The following is a 19,462-nucleotide window of genomic DNA, read 5'->3' as shown; positions in this document are numbered from 1 at the left end:
TATACTCTTGTACTTTTGTTTTACATAACCATTATGAAGCAAGCAAGTCATTAAGACTAGGTAGGACACAACATGAATTGGGGAAGCTATAATCTGACACAGATATGACATGGAATATTATTTAGACAATAGGGAATTCCCACGAAGGTTAAAGGCATACGCAGAGAAATACTCTAAACCATCAGCAAAAGAACCTCTGATCTCAAATGGATTTCCATTTCGTGTACTGACACTTCTAAAGCAGAGAGAGAGAGATCGGAAGAAAGATCTGAGGATAAACTGTGACGATTACAGAAACTGCTGCCAAACGAACAGTGAGGCCATCCGCGATTTTACCCTTTAAAGCCACACATGGCCTTAATAAATGCTAGTCTCCAACTACAGCTGAGGATTTAGTAGAAATCCTCCAGAAAAGTTCACCTTATAGTCGTATCCTGCACTGAACAAGATATTGTTGGTGGTCGGGTGCCACTCAACGAGGCCGACCCGTCGGCTGTGGCCATAGAGTTCTAGAACAGCTTCTGTCATGTTCCGCTTCAAGCCGCCCTCTGGGATTTCCCATATCCGGACCTGAAAGAACAGGATGAGCAAGAGTTATTGGGAGGAAAAACCTTTGTCCTTATTTTAGAGGCTTATAAGGATCTTGTTCTCTCCACTTGGCGTGCGGGGGAATCTTCATTGACTAAATTCCATCTGTGGTTCCTTCATCAACTTGGTCGCCAGATGCCAGAAGCGAATTAAAAATAGACCCGAATGTGCCCAATGGCAACACTTTTGTGTCATCCCTTCATGCCCATGTGCATGTTTGTTCCCTCCTTCCTTCTCCTTCATCCCCTCTCCACTCCCCAATAGTTTGTTGGCCCTGGGAAGCAGCCAATACCAGATTCTCTTCAATGAAGACCACATGCAAGATCTAGTCCTGTAAATAATGGGCGATACCACAGGAATCCCATTGAATGCAATGGAGCTATCGAAGAGCTAATAGCACAACACTTTCAGAGTTCTGCCCATAACTGACAGCAAAAGACAAGCCAGTTCTTGAAAGAGGCGGGAAATAGAATACTCTAAAAACAGCAGTTAAAAAACACACCATCCCCCTATCTGCACAAACACATGCACCAGGAAGGAAAAATCAATCCAATTTGTCTCAGATGACCTTCTTAAGGAATCAGTACTAAGGACTTCAAGACTTGGTCCCCTTAGAAAAGATACTAATTACTTAATAGAAATAACTGAATATACTCCTCTGTTAAAGTCATGCTAGCCGTGCACGATAAAGGACAGCGTATTAGCAGGCATCAGACATGCTGGTAGCAAAGTAGATCAGGTTGTTATGTGATGTACGTGTTTTGCCACCTGACATTTGTAACTCAGTTTTAACTAAAAGGGACCCTTGTGGTTCACACTGTTTAGGTTCAAATATATGAGCCAGGTCTGATATAACAGAGTGGCATCCTTGACCCGAAGTTCTATAGTTAAATCCGCCTTTCAATCACTAACTTAACAAAATGAATGATTGTTTCTTTACGTGATCATATCAAAATATAAAGGCAGGCGCTGGCTGGGCTGCCTCTAACCTTGTGAAGAGGAGTAAACGTACACGCACTAGAACAAATTCACCCCGGCTGTAACACCGCAGACTTCAGCGGAGCTGGAGGGGTGAGTTTGGCCCATTAAACTTCTGTACCAAAGGAAAACCATGTGGAGAGTTTATTACATCGTAGCGGGATTTGTGTTTCTGTGGACGTCATTAAAAAGGGGCCACCAATGGCTGTGAAAGCGCCATTGACTTTAATGGCAGTAGAGTTAGGCCAGGGCTCAGTGCTTTTGACAATCTCACCCCGCATTGGCCTCCATAGCACTTGGGGATAAAATCCCCGTTAGGAGTGTCTGCGGGATAAAAGAGACAATGCATAGAGAGAGAATAGGTGATCCGAAGGCTTCTCCCTTCCTCCTCAGTTAAAATGGCATAGAAGTTCTTTCCTCTCTATTGCTGGTCACTGGTGTGAATCTGACCCTTGTATCAGTCTCTTGGTTTTTAGGTTCTTTAGTTCACTTGAAAGTCTTTTGATTTCTCTTTTTTGCAGAGCATTGCCATTGTCTGGGGTGCTCAGGGGACAACTTATCAAGATGTGCAGACCTAGATCATTTGGTTAATTCCGACTGGCATGTTCAGCGCCATCATGTCATTTACCCACCTTGCATGGATAGCTGAAGGCGTGAACATACTGAAACTCATGTAGCTTTGTACACGTGCTTGGAATCTCTGGGTTTTCAGAGTCATGAGAGCAGGTCTTGTACATACACTCGCATAGTTCAGATCAGCAGGCTAAATCACTGCACTCTAGTTATTTTCCCCCCGACCACAGACTGCTCCTATTGAAGGTTTTCATCCCATGTGCAAAGCTGTATTTCTCATAGCAACTCCATATTACAGCAAAATTAAGAGGTTCCCATTAAAACAGCCAGGTAACATCACATGCATTGTACAATCAATTTAGTTTGCTTTTTGCCTCCACTGTAAGAGTCTAGGAAGGCAGTTTGGTGTTTCAATGTAGTTTTTCTTTCTATATTATCCAGACGACCAGCAGCTCTGGAATGGACAGTAATGATAAATGGACACCAGATCAACCCCCAACCACAGCATGTAGCTCTGATTCCTGACAGACACCGCTGGCTTTTCCCTGCACTCTGCCAACACATGTATCGCTTGTCATGCCCCATTGAATTGAGCCGATAGCGGTAGAGATGTGCTGAACAGACACCAGAACCAGAGAAGACCACGGATTGGTGTCTCCTCTTCTAGCTCTGGGAAAGTTTCGTTGGAGTAAAGGAGTCACCGTCTTCCAAAGCCAGTACTCTGACCAACACCAAAGGGTTCAGCAGGCCTATTCTCAGTGAAGTCTAGGTGAGTTTTCCTATTACTTGATTGGGATGAGCAGTTCAAATACAAGCAGCCATTTTAGCTGGCCTCTGACTATAAAACAGGCAACGTATCTTTGGGGATTGGGGCGGGGGAGATCTGTCAAGTAGGACAAACAAACTCAAGAGAGAGATTAGAAATAAATTATTCTAAAGTTTAGCTAGGATGTTAGAGGCTATTTCACTGGTTCAACAGAAGGCTTCGTTGAGATTGTTTGGAGTGAGACTCTCCCCTGAAAACAACTGGATGCTTGGACTCACCTTTATGGAGGGAAAATACTTTATTTAAAAAGCACTAGAAGTATTGCCACTATTTTTCACCTTGAGATAACACGGACTGGTGGGAGTTTTTCCCCCCAGTTGCATCTTGGCAGGTATAACAAGAAACTGTGCTTCTTTTTGTACAGCACACAGCAACTGCAGCATCATGTGGCCTGCTAGGGTGACCAGATGTCCTGATTTTATAGGGACGGTCCCGATTTTTGGGTCTTTTTCTTATATAGGCTCCTATTACCCCCCACCCGTTCCAATTTTTAAGATTTGCTGTCTGGTCACCCTATGGCCTGCATTTCTCTCTCAGCCCTGGGGAGATTTTGTTTAATACATCATTCACAACTTCCTGCATCAGTTCCCTGGAGTTCGGATACATCCTTAGAACAAGGCAAAGAATGAGAAATATTTACTCCTTTGGTAGATAGGCAGCAAAACACAGCTGTCATTTACTGTACACACACTGCATGGATGGCAAAGTTTATTGCCAGTTGTCAGAGAAAAACAGAGTTCTCGCTTTTTGTTTGGGTACAGCAAGTCAGATGCTTTATTAACTCTCACAATTGTGCAGAGGGAGAGAGCTAAGCAGGTCTCTCTACAGGTAACCCGCTTAGCTCTCTCCCTCTGCACAAATGTGAGAGTTAATAAAGCATCTGACTTGCTGTACCCAAACAAAAAGCGAGAACTCTGTTTTTCTCCGACACAGTGTTATCAACACAAAAGTAAAGAGAGGAACATTTTGTTCTGTTTGTTTTCCTGAAGTTCCCTGCAAGTGCAAGCTTTGCTAACAAGATGCATTTGTTGCGAAATCATGCAGTTTTATTCCTTAAATTTAGTCATCAAGAAGGTATCGCAAGAACTCAGAAAAGAAAAAGTGCCTTTTTGTCACCCTGATTCGGGAGGAGGAGCAAGGAAATAAATGGGCTTCTTTTTATTTTAAAAGATCTAAATGAGGCAAGAATGAAAGCAAGGAATGCATCTTTCTGAAATAGCCCTGCATTTTGCTTCATTCATGGGAAGACCCGATGAGACAAGGCTCACAAAAAAACTAAGAGCATCACCCTTATTTAGCTGCAGAACTGAGATCAAATTTCAGATTTAGAAAGACAAGTTAATATGCTCAGAAAGATCAAGGAATCAGAGTCTCACTCATGACACGTGGCTGGATTTAGGCCCAGAGGGAGTGAGAGCAGAAAGGAGGACCAGCTGTCCGAGCTGGAGGCTGAGTGAACTGGAGAAGGGACAGGATGATAAATAGGGCAGTGGTGGTGAAAGAGAGCAGGAGGGAGAGCAAGTCAAAGGATGTTTTGTTTTGTTTTTAAAAAGAGAGTTAGTTACATTTCGGAGAATTCTGGTATTTGGCATCACTCGAGAGAATTCAGAGTGAACAATAAGCAATCAGAGGAGCTAAGGGGAGAAGACAGTGGTATTCTGGGGACCCATTTGATAATGAGTTTGGTGGAGAGCTATTCTCAAGCTAATGGGACAGTGTTTGAATCTTCAAGAGGCAATTTTTCAGAGTGTTACGGACAAAGCTGATCCAATGCACTGGATATAATATTTGCAAGAAGCCTGTTTTATCTGTGCCTGATGGAATGCGTAACATACGAGTCAGAGAGATGGTTACAAAAACGCTCAGGCTACTTGCAGGCTGAAAAAAATGAAGCTGTAAAAATCATCATCTCTGCTAGGACCGAAATGGTGCATCTTAGGGGTGGGCGAATTTGTGGGAGAAGCTATTTTCCAAAGGTGGCACAAGTGTAATATAAAGAAGAATGGAGCATGCCACCTGGAGGGTCAGTACTACAGCCTATCAAACAGGACTGACTGTCTGAGAGGAGAGAGGATACTGGAGTATAGCCCCGAACTTGTTAGTTTGCTGATCCACAGTGGAAGATCCACACAAAACATATGGTTTTACAGCTGGTTTTAAGCCGTGACCTGGATGTTTTCTACTTTAAGATGCAGAAGGCATTGATCTCTGGATTGCACCAAATGAGATGGTACATAGAGAATGAAAGACCAATTGAAAGATGAGGACAATATATAGGAGACTCGAAAAACCTAATTTGAATCAAATAGATGATCCTAAGAACCAGTGGAGATTTGCAGTACGAAGAAAGTGAGCGAGGAGAGACATCTGTATACCACAAAATCCAAGCTGCTGAGTATTAAAGAAATCAGCTACTAGAACGGACAAGATATGAAGAGGGTCTCCCCCTCCAGCGTGGCTGGTCAGGTATTGATATAAACAGACACACATAGGCCTGCCTTGCCCCTTCATTTATACCGTTGTAGAGCAGTGTCACTCCACTGTTTTAAATGGAGTTACTCCAGATTTATACCAGCGCAAGGGAGATTGGAATCAGGCCCCTGGTGTTTAAACCAGAGAGGAATTGGCAAATTAACTGACGTGCTTCCAACATTCATAAAAACCCCTAGATACTTTACAAAAAGCAGCAAAAGAAAAGTGTTTTGTGCTAATCATGGGCAAGGTCCAGAGGGAAAACTTGACTTTAGGCCGGTTGAGCCTGCTGGCATTTTAATCTCGCGTCCCATGAGTATTCCAGTGATTATGCTAAATTCCAGAGACTGAACCTGCTGGGCCAAATTCTGACAGTTACACCACTGAATATCCAGGTTAACGGGGTTACCCCAGATTTACAACAGTGCATCTGAGAGCAGAATCTGACTCCTGGCAAGCGACAGAACAAATGGTACTTACAGGTACCAAAGTAATGTGGATTAGTGAGTCAATTGTGCAGAGCTTGAACATCCTTTAGGCTCCCCTTTCAAATGCGCAGGAGGGGGGCGGGATTTGCACATTTCAATGCACGTTTGTGTTAAAGAGAGAGGGAGTGTTTATCTTTAAATAACGGACTGCAAGTGTTCACGACGCCAAGCTGACTAACTGGAAGGAATACACGTTGTTTATGCTAGTGAATTAGATAAAAGAGCCCACAAACTTCAGTAAATATTGGAAGAATAACTCCATGAAGTTCACTCACAAAATGGTAATGGCCTAAGAGTCCTCCTTTGGCAGAGATGACCTGTACTTGCGGATTGGGGGGGGGCAACAGAGTGAGGGTGGCGGCTTCAGCAGATGTTACTGAGCATGCTCAGTACAAGCCAAGCAGCAAAAGGGGGGGGGGAGAAAAGGGCACATGACTCCATGTGCCTCCCCTCCCCCATGCTCACCTCTATCCTTTTTGGGCTGCCAGCTAATGTCGTGGCTCTCGTTATCTGGGACATCTGAGGCTTGATTCTCATTTACACTAAAGCCCCAGATCTTCAAAGTCAGTTCAGATTTTCTAACATACTGTAGCGCAGGGGTAGGCACCTATGGCACGGGTGCCAAAGGCGGCACGCGAGCTGATTTTCAGTGGCACTCACACTGCCTGGGTCCTGGCCACCGGTCCGGGGGGCTCTGCATTTTCATTTAATTTTAAATGAAGCTTCTTAAACATTTTAAACCCTTATTTACTTTCCATACAACAATAGTTTAGTTCTATATTATAGACTTCTAGAAAGAGACCTTCTAAAAACGTTCAAATGTATGACTGGCACGCGAAACCTTAAATTACAGTGAATAACTGAAGACTCGGCACACCACTTCTGAAAGGTTGCCGACCCCTGCTGTAGAAGGTGGATTGACCAAAAGCACCCCTGTATTCACACCATTGTAATCATCTTTGTACAAAATGTGCCTTGTGTGGTATCATTTGAAAGCTATTAACTCGCTGATCAGTTAGATCATGGTGAAATACGTGTAGCAACATTATATATAAAGTTATGAAATCCTCCTGTATGATGTTATTAGCACACAAAATCACACAGTCCTGCCTTGGCAAAAGTTGTTTAGCAGGTCTATCCTTAGGGTTGCTAGTTCTGGCTGGACGTATTCCTGGAGATTTCATCACATGACATAACCTTTAATTAAAGATTAATCTTTAATTCCTGGAGACTCCAGGACCATCCTGGAGGCTTGGCAACCCTATCTCTTCTAGACAAAGGAATGTGTGTTTATAGTAAATGGGGTACTGAAGATGGCAGGAGACAAAGCAAATTTGCATGTCAGCAAACACAGGTGGGGGGGGTGGGGGGAGAGAGAGATAGCTCAGTGGTTTGAGCACTGGCCTGCTAAACCCAGGGTTGTGAGTTCAATTATTGAGGGGGCCATTTAGGGATCTGGAGCAAAAATCTCTCTGGGGATTGGTCCTGCTTTGAGCAGGACCTCCTGAGGTCCCTTCCAACCCTGTTATTCTATGAAAGAGCAGGGCACCTACTTTACCACCAGGCTGCATGTCACCTTCCTCACTGTCTGAATAAACTTTGCATTGAGGGGTAACCTTCAGAAGCATCAACTTCTTTTATACTCCACTGAACCTTTGAAAGGAGGCAGAAGACCCCAAGTTCTCTCTCTTTCCTATATGAAGACAAAGGAACCAGCACCTTGGGGCTCTGGAGAGATCCTGACCAAGGAGAGGTCTGTCACCATGCTGGATGACCATGGGTGAGAAGAGCCATTTTGAACAAAGCCTCAAACCAAACCTTGCTAGATTAAATTTTAGACCTTTTAGTGTTTTCACTTCGATTTGCTTGTAACCATTTGTAACATAATCTCTTACACATGAATTCACTTAAAGCCCCATCTTCTTTTGTTAATAAACCTGTTTTATTTTTAACCTAAACCAACCCAGTGTTGTGGTAGGTAAGTGGACCTAAAGGAGAAACGGTTGAATATTGATTCTTTAAAGGGGCAATGGATCTTAATAACGGACCTGTCCAGGAGAAAGCTAGACAGTGCAGAACATATGGTTTGGGAAAATCTGGGACTGAGACTGTCTTGGGGCCACCTTGCAAGAAGTCACCAAGGCTGGTGCAAGGCAGAGCGTGACTGGTGTGCTGCCGACAGGCTGCTGGGATCACTGCTACTGGACCAGGGCTGCAGCTATATCCAGGCACTTAGGGTGCGACCTGCATGCTGTTTGTGAGGAGCCCCGGTTAGGAGCTACGGCAGCAAAGCATTGTGAGGCACCAAAGGTTGCAAGGCAGGTGATGAGAACTCCTCACTGGTCTGGATTGCATCCCAGAATCTCAGTGGTCATAGCTGCAAATGGTCTTCCCTCTTTGGTAAGGAGTCCAAATGGGAAGCTGAAGTGGTTACTGCATTGCAAATACTTAGGGTGAGCGTTGTTCCAATGGCCTCATTTTCTGAAACGTTGGGATGTTCTTTGGACATATAACACATTCGCCTCCTCATTTCCTTAGCTAGCAATCTGGATAACGAGAACAGTCTAAGAATTGGAAGCCTGCCTCACAGTAGATCAAGAGAACTGTCAACCTGTGACAGGTGTTCACGTCATGAACAAGTAACAAAAACAAAATGTGACTCTGCAGTGTATTACCTGCCTATTGCACAACATGCACCTGTTCTACTGGTGCGGGGGTTGGTTTGTTCTTTTACTAGCCTCTGGAGAGATGTTTACAGAGGTGTATATCTTCTCCTCTGATTAAACCAATCATTAAGAGAGCTCTGGGGTGGAGTAGCAACTGTGGGAGTTCTGGGAAAGGGATATACCCCATAAAGGTCAGCCAGCTTTTAAACATTCTGAAGTCTCTCTCAGGCTGTGATCAGACCCCAAGAAGGAATGGATGTCTCTCCCCCCTCTAAAGGAAACTTTGGTGCTCTGATAGGGGGCACCAAGCACCCATGCCGCTGACAGGCTGTGTCTGGTAATTTGCAACGTGGTAGCAAGTTTGCCCTCCTGTTTATGGTATAGTTAGGTCCTCTTTAATGTTACTGTAATAGGATCCTACAATTAACATTTTTGCAGTCGCCTGCTTATAACATTCACGTTTTAGGCAGCTTCCTAGTTGCCCATCTATCCCAGAATGAGGTCACTCTGACATGAAAGTAGGCAGTTCAGAAACTGAACATAGGACAAATACAATTTATTAGGTAATTCAGCAGTAGGAGTGGTGCAATTTCAGTGTATTTTTTTAAGTGGCTAGAGAACCAGGACGCAAGGAAATTGCCATACGTAGCCTTTAACACCTACTTACATTAGGTTTGACTTGGACCTCCAGCATATTGTCTGTGTTTGTAAAGCACCCTGCAAATTAAAACTGTATTGTGACAAAGGAAGTTCATGAAATAGAACAACCAGTGGGTGACAAATGCACGTGATTACAACAAATAGTGCTACTGCATCAACAACAAGCGGCATTTGCAGAGCACATAGAATGGACATTTGGAACTTCACATTCGAGCTGGCATTTTAGGCTGATATTTCCCCCCCCCCCGCCCCCTCCAAAATGGGTTGACCAAAACACTTCACCATCTTGTGTTGATTTCACCAAATTGTTTCAGTCAAAATGAAGTATTTTTCCAGAAGGGTCTAAATGAATCGATTCAACATTATTAAAACCTTGGATTGTTCAGGTTGGATTAGGAGGAGTCGCTGACAGTAGCCCCTTTACACTGCAGTAGTCTAGTGGTTAGAGGCCTCACCAGGGAATGTGGGAACCTAAGTTTAACTCCCTGCTCTGGAACTGGGATGGGAACCCTAACCACTGGGCTATTGGGTATTCCCCCTCAAGCTCTCCCATTGAAACGGTTCCAATTTATACAAAATACTGAAGAATCATTGGGCCAGAGAAGGAGAGAAAGGTCTAAAGCACCACCAGCACCTTCCTCCTTTCAGTTTTGTGGGTCTAACCTTTCATTACCTTCTTTTATTACAAAGGTTAAAAATGCCTGAAACAAACATTTTACTTGACCAGACGTTTTGATTTACCAAACAGACCCCAAAAATTCAATTTCGGTTCTACCCAAACTGATTTTCTCCCCCATTTTTCAGAACTAAGAAGAGCTCTGTGTAGCTCGAAAGCTTGTCTTTTTCACCAACGCAAGTTGGCCCAATAAAAGATATTCCTTCACCAACCTTGTCTCTCTAATATACAGAAATGTTATAAGATCTATTGAGGCAGAACTGTAACCAGTAAGAACTGGGTCACCACAAATTCCCATTTCTGCTCTGCTAAGCTTTCACACACTACTTTGTACAAAGGCAGCTTTTTAGTGCAATGCACTATTCCAGAGGGAAATGTTAGTATCCAGAAAACAAAGAAGTGGAGGCAAACAGCAGCCAAATAAAGACGGTCTGACTCAGTCTTCACCACGTTGTAAGACTACCTTTTCCCCCCCTTACTTGATATTTCTCTAGACACTAGAATAGTTGCAGCCCCTGTGGTCTTTGATAGTAAGAAGGATTAATAATAGCTGTTGGGTGGAAACAAGACATCCTTGTTCACAGCCCTACTGCTTATCTGCAGCATGGGCTATAAAAAGAACACTACTACAACGATAAATGACATCACTGTATAGCAGAGGGAACTGGATTCAGCCAGACAACAGCTACAGATTTATATAAAACACCAGGTCAGAGCTCGTTGTAAGCTGCATAAATGTGTCATTTAAAATTTCACAGTTAAAATCAGAAGCACTTAAAACACCCGTGTCTGTTTTGTAGGGGGCATAAAGAAAGACAACAGAAATGCTAACACAAGCCACGGAAACCGCAGCACACGGCTCCAGAACCTTCTAATTTACTCCAGCTTTTACCCGTAGAACAGACGTGCTTCCCCTAGATCTGCCATCCCCCTCCTTCCGGCACATGCCAGTTTCCGTGAGCAGTCTTAACAACTACCAGTCTCTTCTTCCCACCAGCCTGCATGGAACATGGGCCCCGCTCCTCTTTCAGCCGCCTAGTGTGGAGACCCGGGGGACTTTGCCAGGTGGTCCCAGCTGGACTGCACCAGCCACACACTGAAGCCACACCTCCCCTTGTGAGGATGCTGATGACCTTGACAAAGTCAAGTCAGACATAGGAGTTCGGTTAGGGCTTTACGGGAGGGGCAGAGTGGTCTGCCTTTGGCTCAGGACCCTCCCTGTGCTGGCAGAATCTGTTAGGTTGGGGAAGGAGGAGCTCTCCTGAGAAGGGGGAAATAGGGTAAGAGATTTGAAACAGGAGAATACCCTTTCCTCTTCCTTCCCCCTTAACGTTTCTCACAAGAGGCGGAGGATACCCGCTGTTCGTAATATCTATAGATGGATGATGAATGTGGATGTTTCAACGCAGGGACTTTCTGAGCTAGGGAGAGACAGGAAGGGTGATGGTGGGGGAAGACATCTGAACAGGAGCTCTTGTGAACAGAAAAGGAGAGTTCAGAAATCGCCACAGACCATGCGAGCAGGGAACATCCCCTTCTCTCACACACAGCCAGCGGCTCGGCCTGAACCCCACTTCTCAGCAGGCTGAAGCAGAAGTCCCTAGAAATCATTCCAAGGTTTGGAAATAGCTTGTGATTGATTCGTGTCTCAAGTATTTGTTTCTTCCAAAGTGACCCCCGCCCTCCCTCCTTGTGGTTACTGGGGCCGTTCCCCTGACCTGTCCTTAGCTTGCAGCACTACCTGCATTTTATACAGTGGGGGGAAAATGCACGAGGCCAAGTGTTTGTGTGAGGGAGAAGGAGGCTGTGTCCCCTAGGTCACCTTGGTCACTGATGACCCCAGTGATGGATGAAGAGATTGGGAAGGGGCAGTCACTACTTTTGCGACACCAATTCAAGTTGTTTTGTTGCCTCCTGCCTTTTTGCTCATCTGTCTCTGCTCCCTCCTTTCTCACATCCTCCCTCCACCCAAGCTGTATAATTATCTCCCCCCCCCTCTCTTTTCTGGACCTTCTTCCATATGGCCCCCTGGGATTACAGCCCATTCCCGCAAGCTGTCCATCAAATCCTTCCTTAAGGATCACGAACCAGGTTCTGCCCCTCAGAGAAAGGACGAGAAACCAGAGTGACAAAAACCCTTTGGAAAAATCCAAATCAAGATGGCGTAACTAACAAAACACCTGCTAAGAGTCACGGTTGGGGTATATTGCTAGTCACCTCATCCAGTCACTTCAAATTTTTGTATATGTGACTATTTAACCTTTAAAAATAAATCTATCTCTCTCTCTCTCTCACCCACATACACACTTTGCAAGATAGCCAGTGTCCCAACCCTGTAGTATTAGATCCCTAACAGCACAAATTCCTCTATTGCTTCATTGTTGGTACCTTCCCCCAAGCCCACGACAGGAGCCAAAAATTACATGCCAATAAAGTGAGCATGGTATGACTCACTCCGGACAGATGGAGCCTATGATAACCCTATAAGCTTGACAAAGCGCTTTTACCACCCTTTGAGAGGAATGCAGGATGTTCATATTCTGCTCCCGCTGAAGTTTTTATGTCAAAGGAGACATCAGCTCAAATCATTTTTACTCACCGAGGTGTCTTCTGAGCAAGAAGCTATGATGTTTTCAATAAAAGGATTCCACTTGATGTCAAGCACGTTGCCCTGGTGACCGCAGACTTTTGGGTAGTTTGGTTCGATCCGACCGGTCTGTAAGGGAGAAATACAGGATCAGCAACAATTCTAGTCATCTTAAGAAGTAAACTCATGTTAAGAGAGAATGCACAGCTCATTTGCATAACTCAAACGTCAGCAAAGAGGACACGCTTTTTAGTAACTCAGCTCTCTTTCTGTGGCTTGCTTCAGAGATCAGATTTCATTTTCTTCTACTTCTCTGTGGTTTGTACGTGCCTGGTTAAATGTGCAAAACAAATCTAAACGATGTTGATTTCCTCAGGATATTACCAACAACTCCTAGCAATTTTACAGCATGGCATCTCTACAATGATCAAAAGGTACTACAGAGAACTAGCTCGAAACAAAGGAGGAGAAAGAAAGCTTTCTTTGCGTTCAAACTCTCCTACAACATGCAGATGTATTACAGTTACAGTGAAAGACGTAGGGAAAGAGTTTGACATTTTCTGTTTGATGCATGAGTTTAATTTAATTGGGTGGGGGGTGAATCACCAGGGTAAATTGAAAGGGTAAATGCATTACAGGGTAGAGTCAATTCAAACACCATTACCATGAGGACAAATATGTATCTGAGATACAAAAAGAGATGCTTGCTGTAATGACCTGAACCACTTATATTTCATGGTAGACCAGATATCAACCATGCTGAGGTCAGTGCCACAATTTTATACTTCTTGCTTTCCAGAGGAAAGATTCTTATTCTTTCCATTCTAGGACACGCCCAGCAACTATTGCTGAACTATTCGTAAATAAAGAAACCAATACAACAAATGCCTTTCCCTTTAGCTATACAACATCCTTCGATCCTGCAGTGGAACACTTTGTATTTGCTTTAGCTACTCTCTTTCTAATGGAATTGTGTGAAGAGGCTTCAGGGTTTGTTTCGCTGATGGGCTTGCACTACTTAGGAGAAGGCTGACGGACTAATGCTTTTATTTATATAATTGTAAATGCTCCTAGAGGTAGGCTGCTAGTTGCATCATAAGTGGAAAATAACAAATAAAAATAAAATCCACTCGTTTAATGCCTGAGTTCTCAACTCCCTGTGGAAGTTACTACACTCTTTGGGGAAAAGGAAACAATTTACAATAGACATTTCTGGTGAGGAACATTGACGATAGCATGAGGGTACAACCACAAAATTGCTAACTGGCTCTTGAGGGCCTTCCTTCTCCCCAACTTCTGAAGTCATATTGAGCATGGCATGATTTTTTTTTTTTAAATTCTAGACAACCATATGTAGTAGCTTAGAAAATAGGAACACTGAAAGTGTAGTAAGCGCTTTGCACCTTAGAGATGTGATTTCTCTCCACTGGGATCAAAAATTCTTTTAGGAAAACTTTTAGGAATCATCTTTTTTTTCTGGAGATGGGCAAAATTTTCTTGTGCAAACCTGTATTTTGGAGGGGGTTTTGTTTATTTTTTTGTGGAAAAATGCAGATTCTGGATGACGAAAACAATTCATGAATTTGGGTCAATTTTTGCAAATTCTGTCAAATAAAAAGTTTCATAAATGTCAAAATGGTTCATTTCAGCATTTTGAAAGAAAATCTGACTTTTCATTTTAGAAACTCACTCAATTATATTTTTTAAAACCATTCTAAAAAAGTTTAAAAACATCAAAAATTAAAGGAAACATTTTTTTAAATTATTTTTTTTGTTTCAACACAAACAGATCCCCCCCACCCAACTTCTTGCTCCATCCACTAAACCCAAAAGTCAGTTATTTGCATAACCCTGTGTTTTTCCTCTATTTGCAGAGAGAAAGCTGAAAGATTTTTAAAATGCACAGTTCACTTGGTGACTACAGCACACAGATCTATTAATGCACATCAGTCTTGTGTTAGTTTCTTCTCCTCAGTGGAATTGTAGAAAATTCCCCAGTCTTCGCTTCCTGAGTGTATAAAACTATTCTACATGCTGCTCTGTCTAAAACTGTCTGTGTACAGCAGCCGAGGGATTGTTTGTTTGGTCTCTTAATTAGGGCATAAGACTTGCAGACATTTCTCCTTCCTTTGTTCTCTCCTTTTTGTAAAGCCACACTGAAATGTCAGATCTTAGTTATGGGTTTCTTGTGTCCACTAGGAGGTGGTGTCAAGCTTTTTTAAGGTTTGAAAACAAGATAGGTCAGAATGCTAAATACACTAAATATTTAATAGCATTTTCAGCACTGACCTTAAAGTATTTAGCTCCTGGCTTCATTTAATGTGAACAAAGAAATGCACATGGGTAAGTCCTTGGTTTCGGTAATCTACCAGTAAAGTAAACATCTGTGAAGCAGATTCATAGCCTCCTACTGTAATAGTTCCGCAAATACTGGTGAGTATTTTGTAATCCATTGTAACACAAGGGGAGGGAAGAATGGTATAGTGTTTCAGCCAGGGCTACCATGTAGATCGCCTTGTTTTGGTTTGACGGGATTCCCTGGGAGTGTGGACGACTGTGAGCGGTCAGATACTGACATGCCAGACGTAGGAGTTTGCTTTTCAGACATTGCCTCCTGGGGAGATTATTTGAATTAATTTGTCCCCACTGAGCTAGTCTGTTAATTACCGGGGATTCTTGGCTCTTGCTGTGATGGTGTCACTGCTTCTACTACATCATAGCCACTGTGGCTACGGAAAGGAACACAGATACCGGTTATAACAAGTCTTGCCTGGGGTCCAAGAGACAGACTGGAATGTCTGCTTTATTCTAGGAACAAAACCCCGGTAAAAGCAGCAGCTAATACTGTATATTGATTTCCTACCATCACCAGCCAAGAGAAATTCTGTCATACACGGAACAATCCCTTCAGCTCGCTTTAGGGTAGAGTATGAATGGGCATTTCTAGAGGTTTTATCATGTGTATTTCAGTAGAACCTAGAGAGCCCCAATCAGGTAACAGGATGCCAACCACTGTACGAAGATTCTATCCCCAAAGATTTAACACATGCACCAGCAATACCAATGATTGCTATTAGTCATTATTCAGGGCACCTAAAGGAAAGGATGGGCATTTCTGATAGAAAATACTGCGTTGAACTGGAATGCAAAATGCAAGGGCACCGAAATATCAGCAAATTTGGCCGATTTACTACACAAAAAGTCATCTGGAAAAGAAGCACAAGACATCCAGTCATTTACTGGTGATGTATCAGGAAGATGTTTGAGCACTCAGACGCAGCACTTACGCACGTGACTGGGCAAAAACCTGAAAAATTCAACAGAAAACAGAAATGCTTGCAAAAGTTTCCATTTAATCCAAAAACCATTTTTTGTTGGAAAAGCATTTTGAAAAAAAGCGATTTTCAGCCAGCTCCAATAATAACTCTGCAGATGTAGAAAGACAGACAAGAACATAGGGGAAGGTAGGAAAAAGAAGCTAGTATATAATGTCCATACCTCACAGCGATAATTTCCAGCTGGTGTACTGGCCCCTATTTCCTTTACCCAATCCTGATGTTCAATGTTATTTCAGATTTGATTTGATTTTTTTAGAATGCAGTAGGAGATGGTAGTAACCTGCATCATGTGAACAAACCTCTCTTCAAAACAGAAATTAGGACAGCAGAAACGGTCAAATTAAAAACCACAGTGATTAGTGCATTGCAATCAGCTTATTTCCAGTGTCTGCTTTCTTGTTTCCAAAGGACGTTTTAACACTTTGCGTTCTGTTTGTTTAATTCAATGAAGGTTTTAACTGAATTCAACAATATGGTTTCAATGAACCGATCATTCCAAAACACCACATCAGCAGGCTCGTCAGGATTCGATTTTTATCTGTAAATGTTGGTAAACCTCAATTTCACTGCACACACATCAGCCAAAGAAAAATTATTTCCATCGATGAGAAATGAAATGTGAAGCGAGGCCAAGTAAGAAAAACACTGCTTGAGAATTTCTTAGAGCTTGATTTAAGGATATTTACTTTGTATATTTTGTCAATTGATATGGACAACTTGTGTTTTAATGGTTACAAAAGCTTTAACTTTTTGAATCTCAACGTGTGTCATTAAATAATTATTGTTTATACTCCCCCCCCCATTTCCCACAACTGTCAAAATTAAAAAAAAAATCCGATAAAAACAGAAAATGCTTAAAAAGAAACATGGATTATAAAAACTATCAAAATTCAATTCTGCCAAGCCTACATATAAGGCCAGAGTTAAGCTATTCTTGCAACACAGGAGTGTTTATTATCTGTGTCATTTTCAGTTACCAAGGTAAAGAGAAAAAAATTCTGCATTTGCTCATTACTTTCAATACAGGAACAAATGGACACATTCAGATACATCACTGTCGCAATAATAGGGACATTTTCAGCAGTTTCCCTTTGCCCTTTAATTAAATCCTTTATAAACATTCATTAATTTCCATGAACATAACAGCCACAGGATTATACCCCTTTTTAGCTTGCCTACGATGAGCACTTAATGCTACATTGATTTCTGACTTATGAGCCTCTTATTAATTAGGGCATGTTAGGCAAATTCCCTGACCATATGGCACACGCTTCATTTTTACTCCAGTGACTGACAGCAGCCAAAGTGAATTTAACCTACATTAGGCCCAATTTCCATTGTGGCAGGTGAGGATTTAAAAAAAAAAAAAAAGAAAAGAAAAGAGAGGATGGAATTGTTGAAAGATACAGGGCTAAACTCCTGTTCCTTTAGGGTAGATTCCAATTAGGTGTTTCTGATTGTGGGTCACTTGGATTACTCCAAAGGTCTTAATTTTATGCTGCTGCCTCTGAACTACCAGAGCAGATCTAATGGGTCAAACTCAGCCATTTCATGGACTCCCACTATCCATTAAGCTAATGTGCTTTCTTAAGCCCATACCTGTACTTACCATTCTGACTGTCTGGTAATTCCACTTTAATTAAGCAATAATGATCAATGTACTGGATATTTCCTAGGGATTGACCAATGACTGGGAGAATTAAGGATGGTTAATTCCCAGGGAACTGTGATCTGAGTTCATTAGTGCTATTAGAAATCTGTTCAGATTTTTAGGACCAAAACCAAGTAAACCTTTGGGCATTTTCCCCATGGCATTGTCAGGCCTCCAGACGGGCGCTGGGAGTGTTTGAAAAGCGCTGATGGTGGACAGTAGCCAAGCCACCTGTTTGCTTTCTTAAATTACTGCTCTCTCTCTTCCTGGGTTATAAAGGCACTAAACACGTTGGCAACTGCTGGAGCCTTCTAGGTGTACCAGAAAAAGTGAACTGCTTGATTGCCCCCCCTTCCCCACCAGTTTTCCCAGTTAGAGTAAAAATGAAGGTCCTGATTCTCTTCCCAGTGTAAACTGAGTCGTGTCAGGAGAGACTCCACTGATACAATGGTGTGAGAACCCAGCTCAGATATTTATTTTTTTTGCCATCATAGAGAATATAAAGGCAACAAAGATTTAAGATGAAGAATGGAGATGAAGTCATTGCAGCTTGGTGAATCTTCCCCCCAGATCTTTGCCTTTGTTGTCAAAGTCAGTGATCTTAAGACAAACATCGAGGATACACGATCCATTTCCTTTCTTTCTGTGCAATGCTCGATGGCCCCAGTAGGCCATTCCAGACAAACCAGGCTCAGTGCCGGAACAGGGAGACAGAGGAGGCTGCAGGAAGATGACTTTGTGCCTCTATATTCTAGGACCAGCAACCTGTTGCTCCAATTTGTGCTTGAATGAAACAGCCCCAGGTTCCGTTGCATCAGCTGAGAACAGACCGAGACCAGCACTGCTCTTGGCCACACCTTTGGCAAAGCCCTACTGGGGGAGCTGTGAGGGCTGCATCCAAGGAAGCCCCTCTGCTAGTAGGTGTGATCCACTGGTTTTGTCCCTTTAAGTCACTGAAATGTTGTAAAATGAAGAAATGGCCTGTTTTTATTCTGTGATAAGGAACCACCCTTCTGAATGTGTTTTTTCCCCTTTCCTCTCTCATTTCTGGTGTGTCCACACTGTAGAGTTCATTTGAGTGATTCAACCTGGAGTTACTTCCCTCAAGTCAGCCTAACACACGAGCGAGCGAGCGAGACCACGCTGCTAAGCAACAAGGAACTTGCTGTGGCCTGTGTCCACAATGACTCAGACCTCGGGAGACTGATGCATGGTGGGAGATGTAGTCCAACCAGGGATGCCAGCCTATGGAGGAGCATGGCAGCATGAGGCACCTGAACTATAATTCCCATGAGGCACCACAGCAGCATTTCCAAACTGAAATATATTTGGATTTTTTGAATTTCCAGTGGGGGAGGTGGGGAATAAATTCTCCATGAAAAATTAAAAAAAAAAAAGATTTCCCCTCTTCTTTGACATTTTCCACAAAAACATAGTTTATTTGATGAGCTCTCTTGGCAACCGGGCTGGGGTCTGAGCTCTGAGAGCACAGTAAAGGACTCTGTGTGCTTGTGAGTGCAGAGCAATAGATTTGCAAGATACAGAAAAATCAACATCATTAGTGGGCATGGAGCTGTGTAATGCATGCTAGTAACATACAGTAGGATCAGTGCAGACCTTCCTTTTTGCCTGCCTATCATCTTGCTGTGAACTACTCGAAGGCAAAGCACAATTTTATGGGTTATTATTTATAAAGTGCTGTAACAGACATCACTTACCAACCCCACGTTGGATAATCTAACTTCCTGTTTTCATATTTGCATTAGCATGACATTACCAGCACACTGCCTGAAGATCACTCTTTCAAAGCTTACAAGAAATACAAATGTAGGCAGCTGCTGTTAAACTGCAAGAGGACAGATCTTGTAACTGTGTACTTTAATAAGCAATCGCTAATTTTGAGCAACTAGCTGGATAATTGTCTTTGCAAAGCAGACTTGGTGTTCTTTATCAAAATTC

General features: G+C 42.8%; 1 protein-coding gene across 3 annotated transcripts in view; it reads right to left on the bottom strand.

The window, feature by feature from the left end:
* CORO2B (coronin 2B) overlaps window positions 1-19,462 on the bottom strand; it is a 127,653-nt gene that overhangs the window by 16,749 nt on the left and 91,442 nt on the right. For all 3 annotated transcript variants that reach the window (XR_004647376.1, XM_034783362.1, XM_034783363.1), the window contains 2 exons: window positions 12,527-12,643; window positions 421-570 (listed from right to left, as the gene is read on the bottom strand). Coding sequence is in view for 2 of the 3 variants with exons in the window: in XM_034783362.1 (XP_034639253.1) it covers window positions 421-570; window positions 12,527-12,643 (267 nt within the window). In the remaining variant the exon portion in view is untranslated. The remainder of the gene's footprint in view (window positions 1-420; window positions 571-12,526; window positions 12,644-19,462) is intronic.

The sequence above is a fragment of the Trachemys scripta genome, chromosome 10 (genome assembly GCF_013100865.1).
Source record: "Trachemys scripta elegans isolate TJP31775 chromosome 10, CAS_Tse_1.0, whole genome shotgun sequence".
NCBI lineage: Eukaryota > Metazoa > Chordata > Testudines > Emydidae > Trachemys > Trachemys scripta.
The sequence above is the reverse complement of the archived record's forward strand: the minus strand, read 5'-3'. Positions and strand labels throughout refer to the sequence as shown.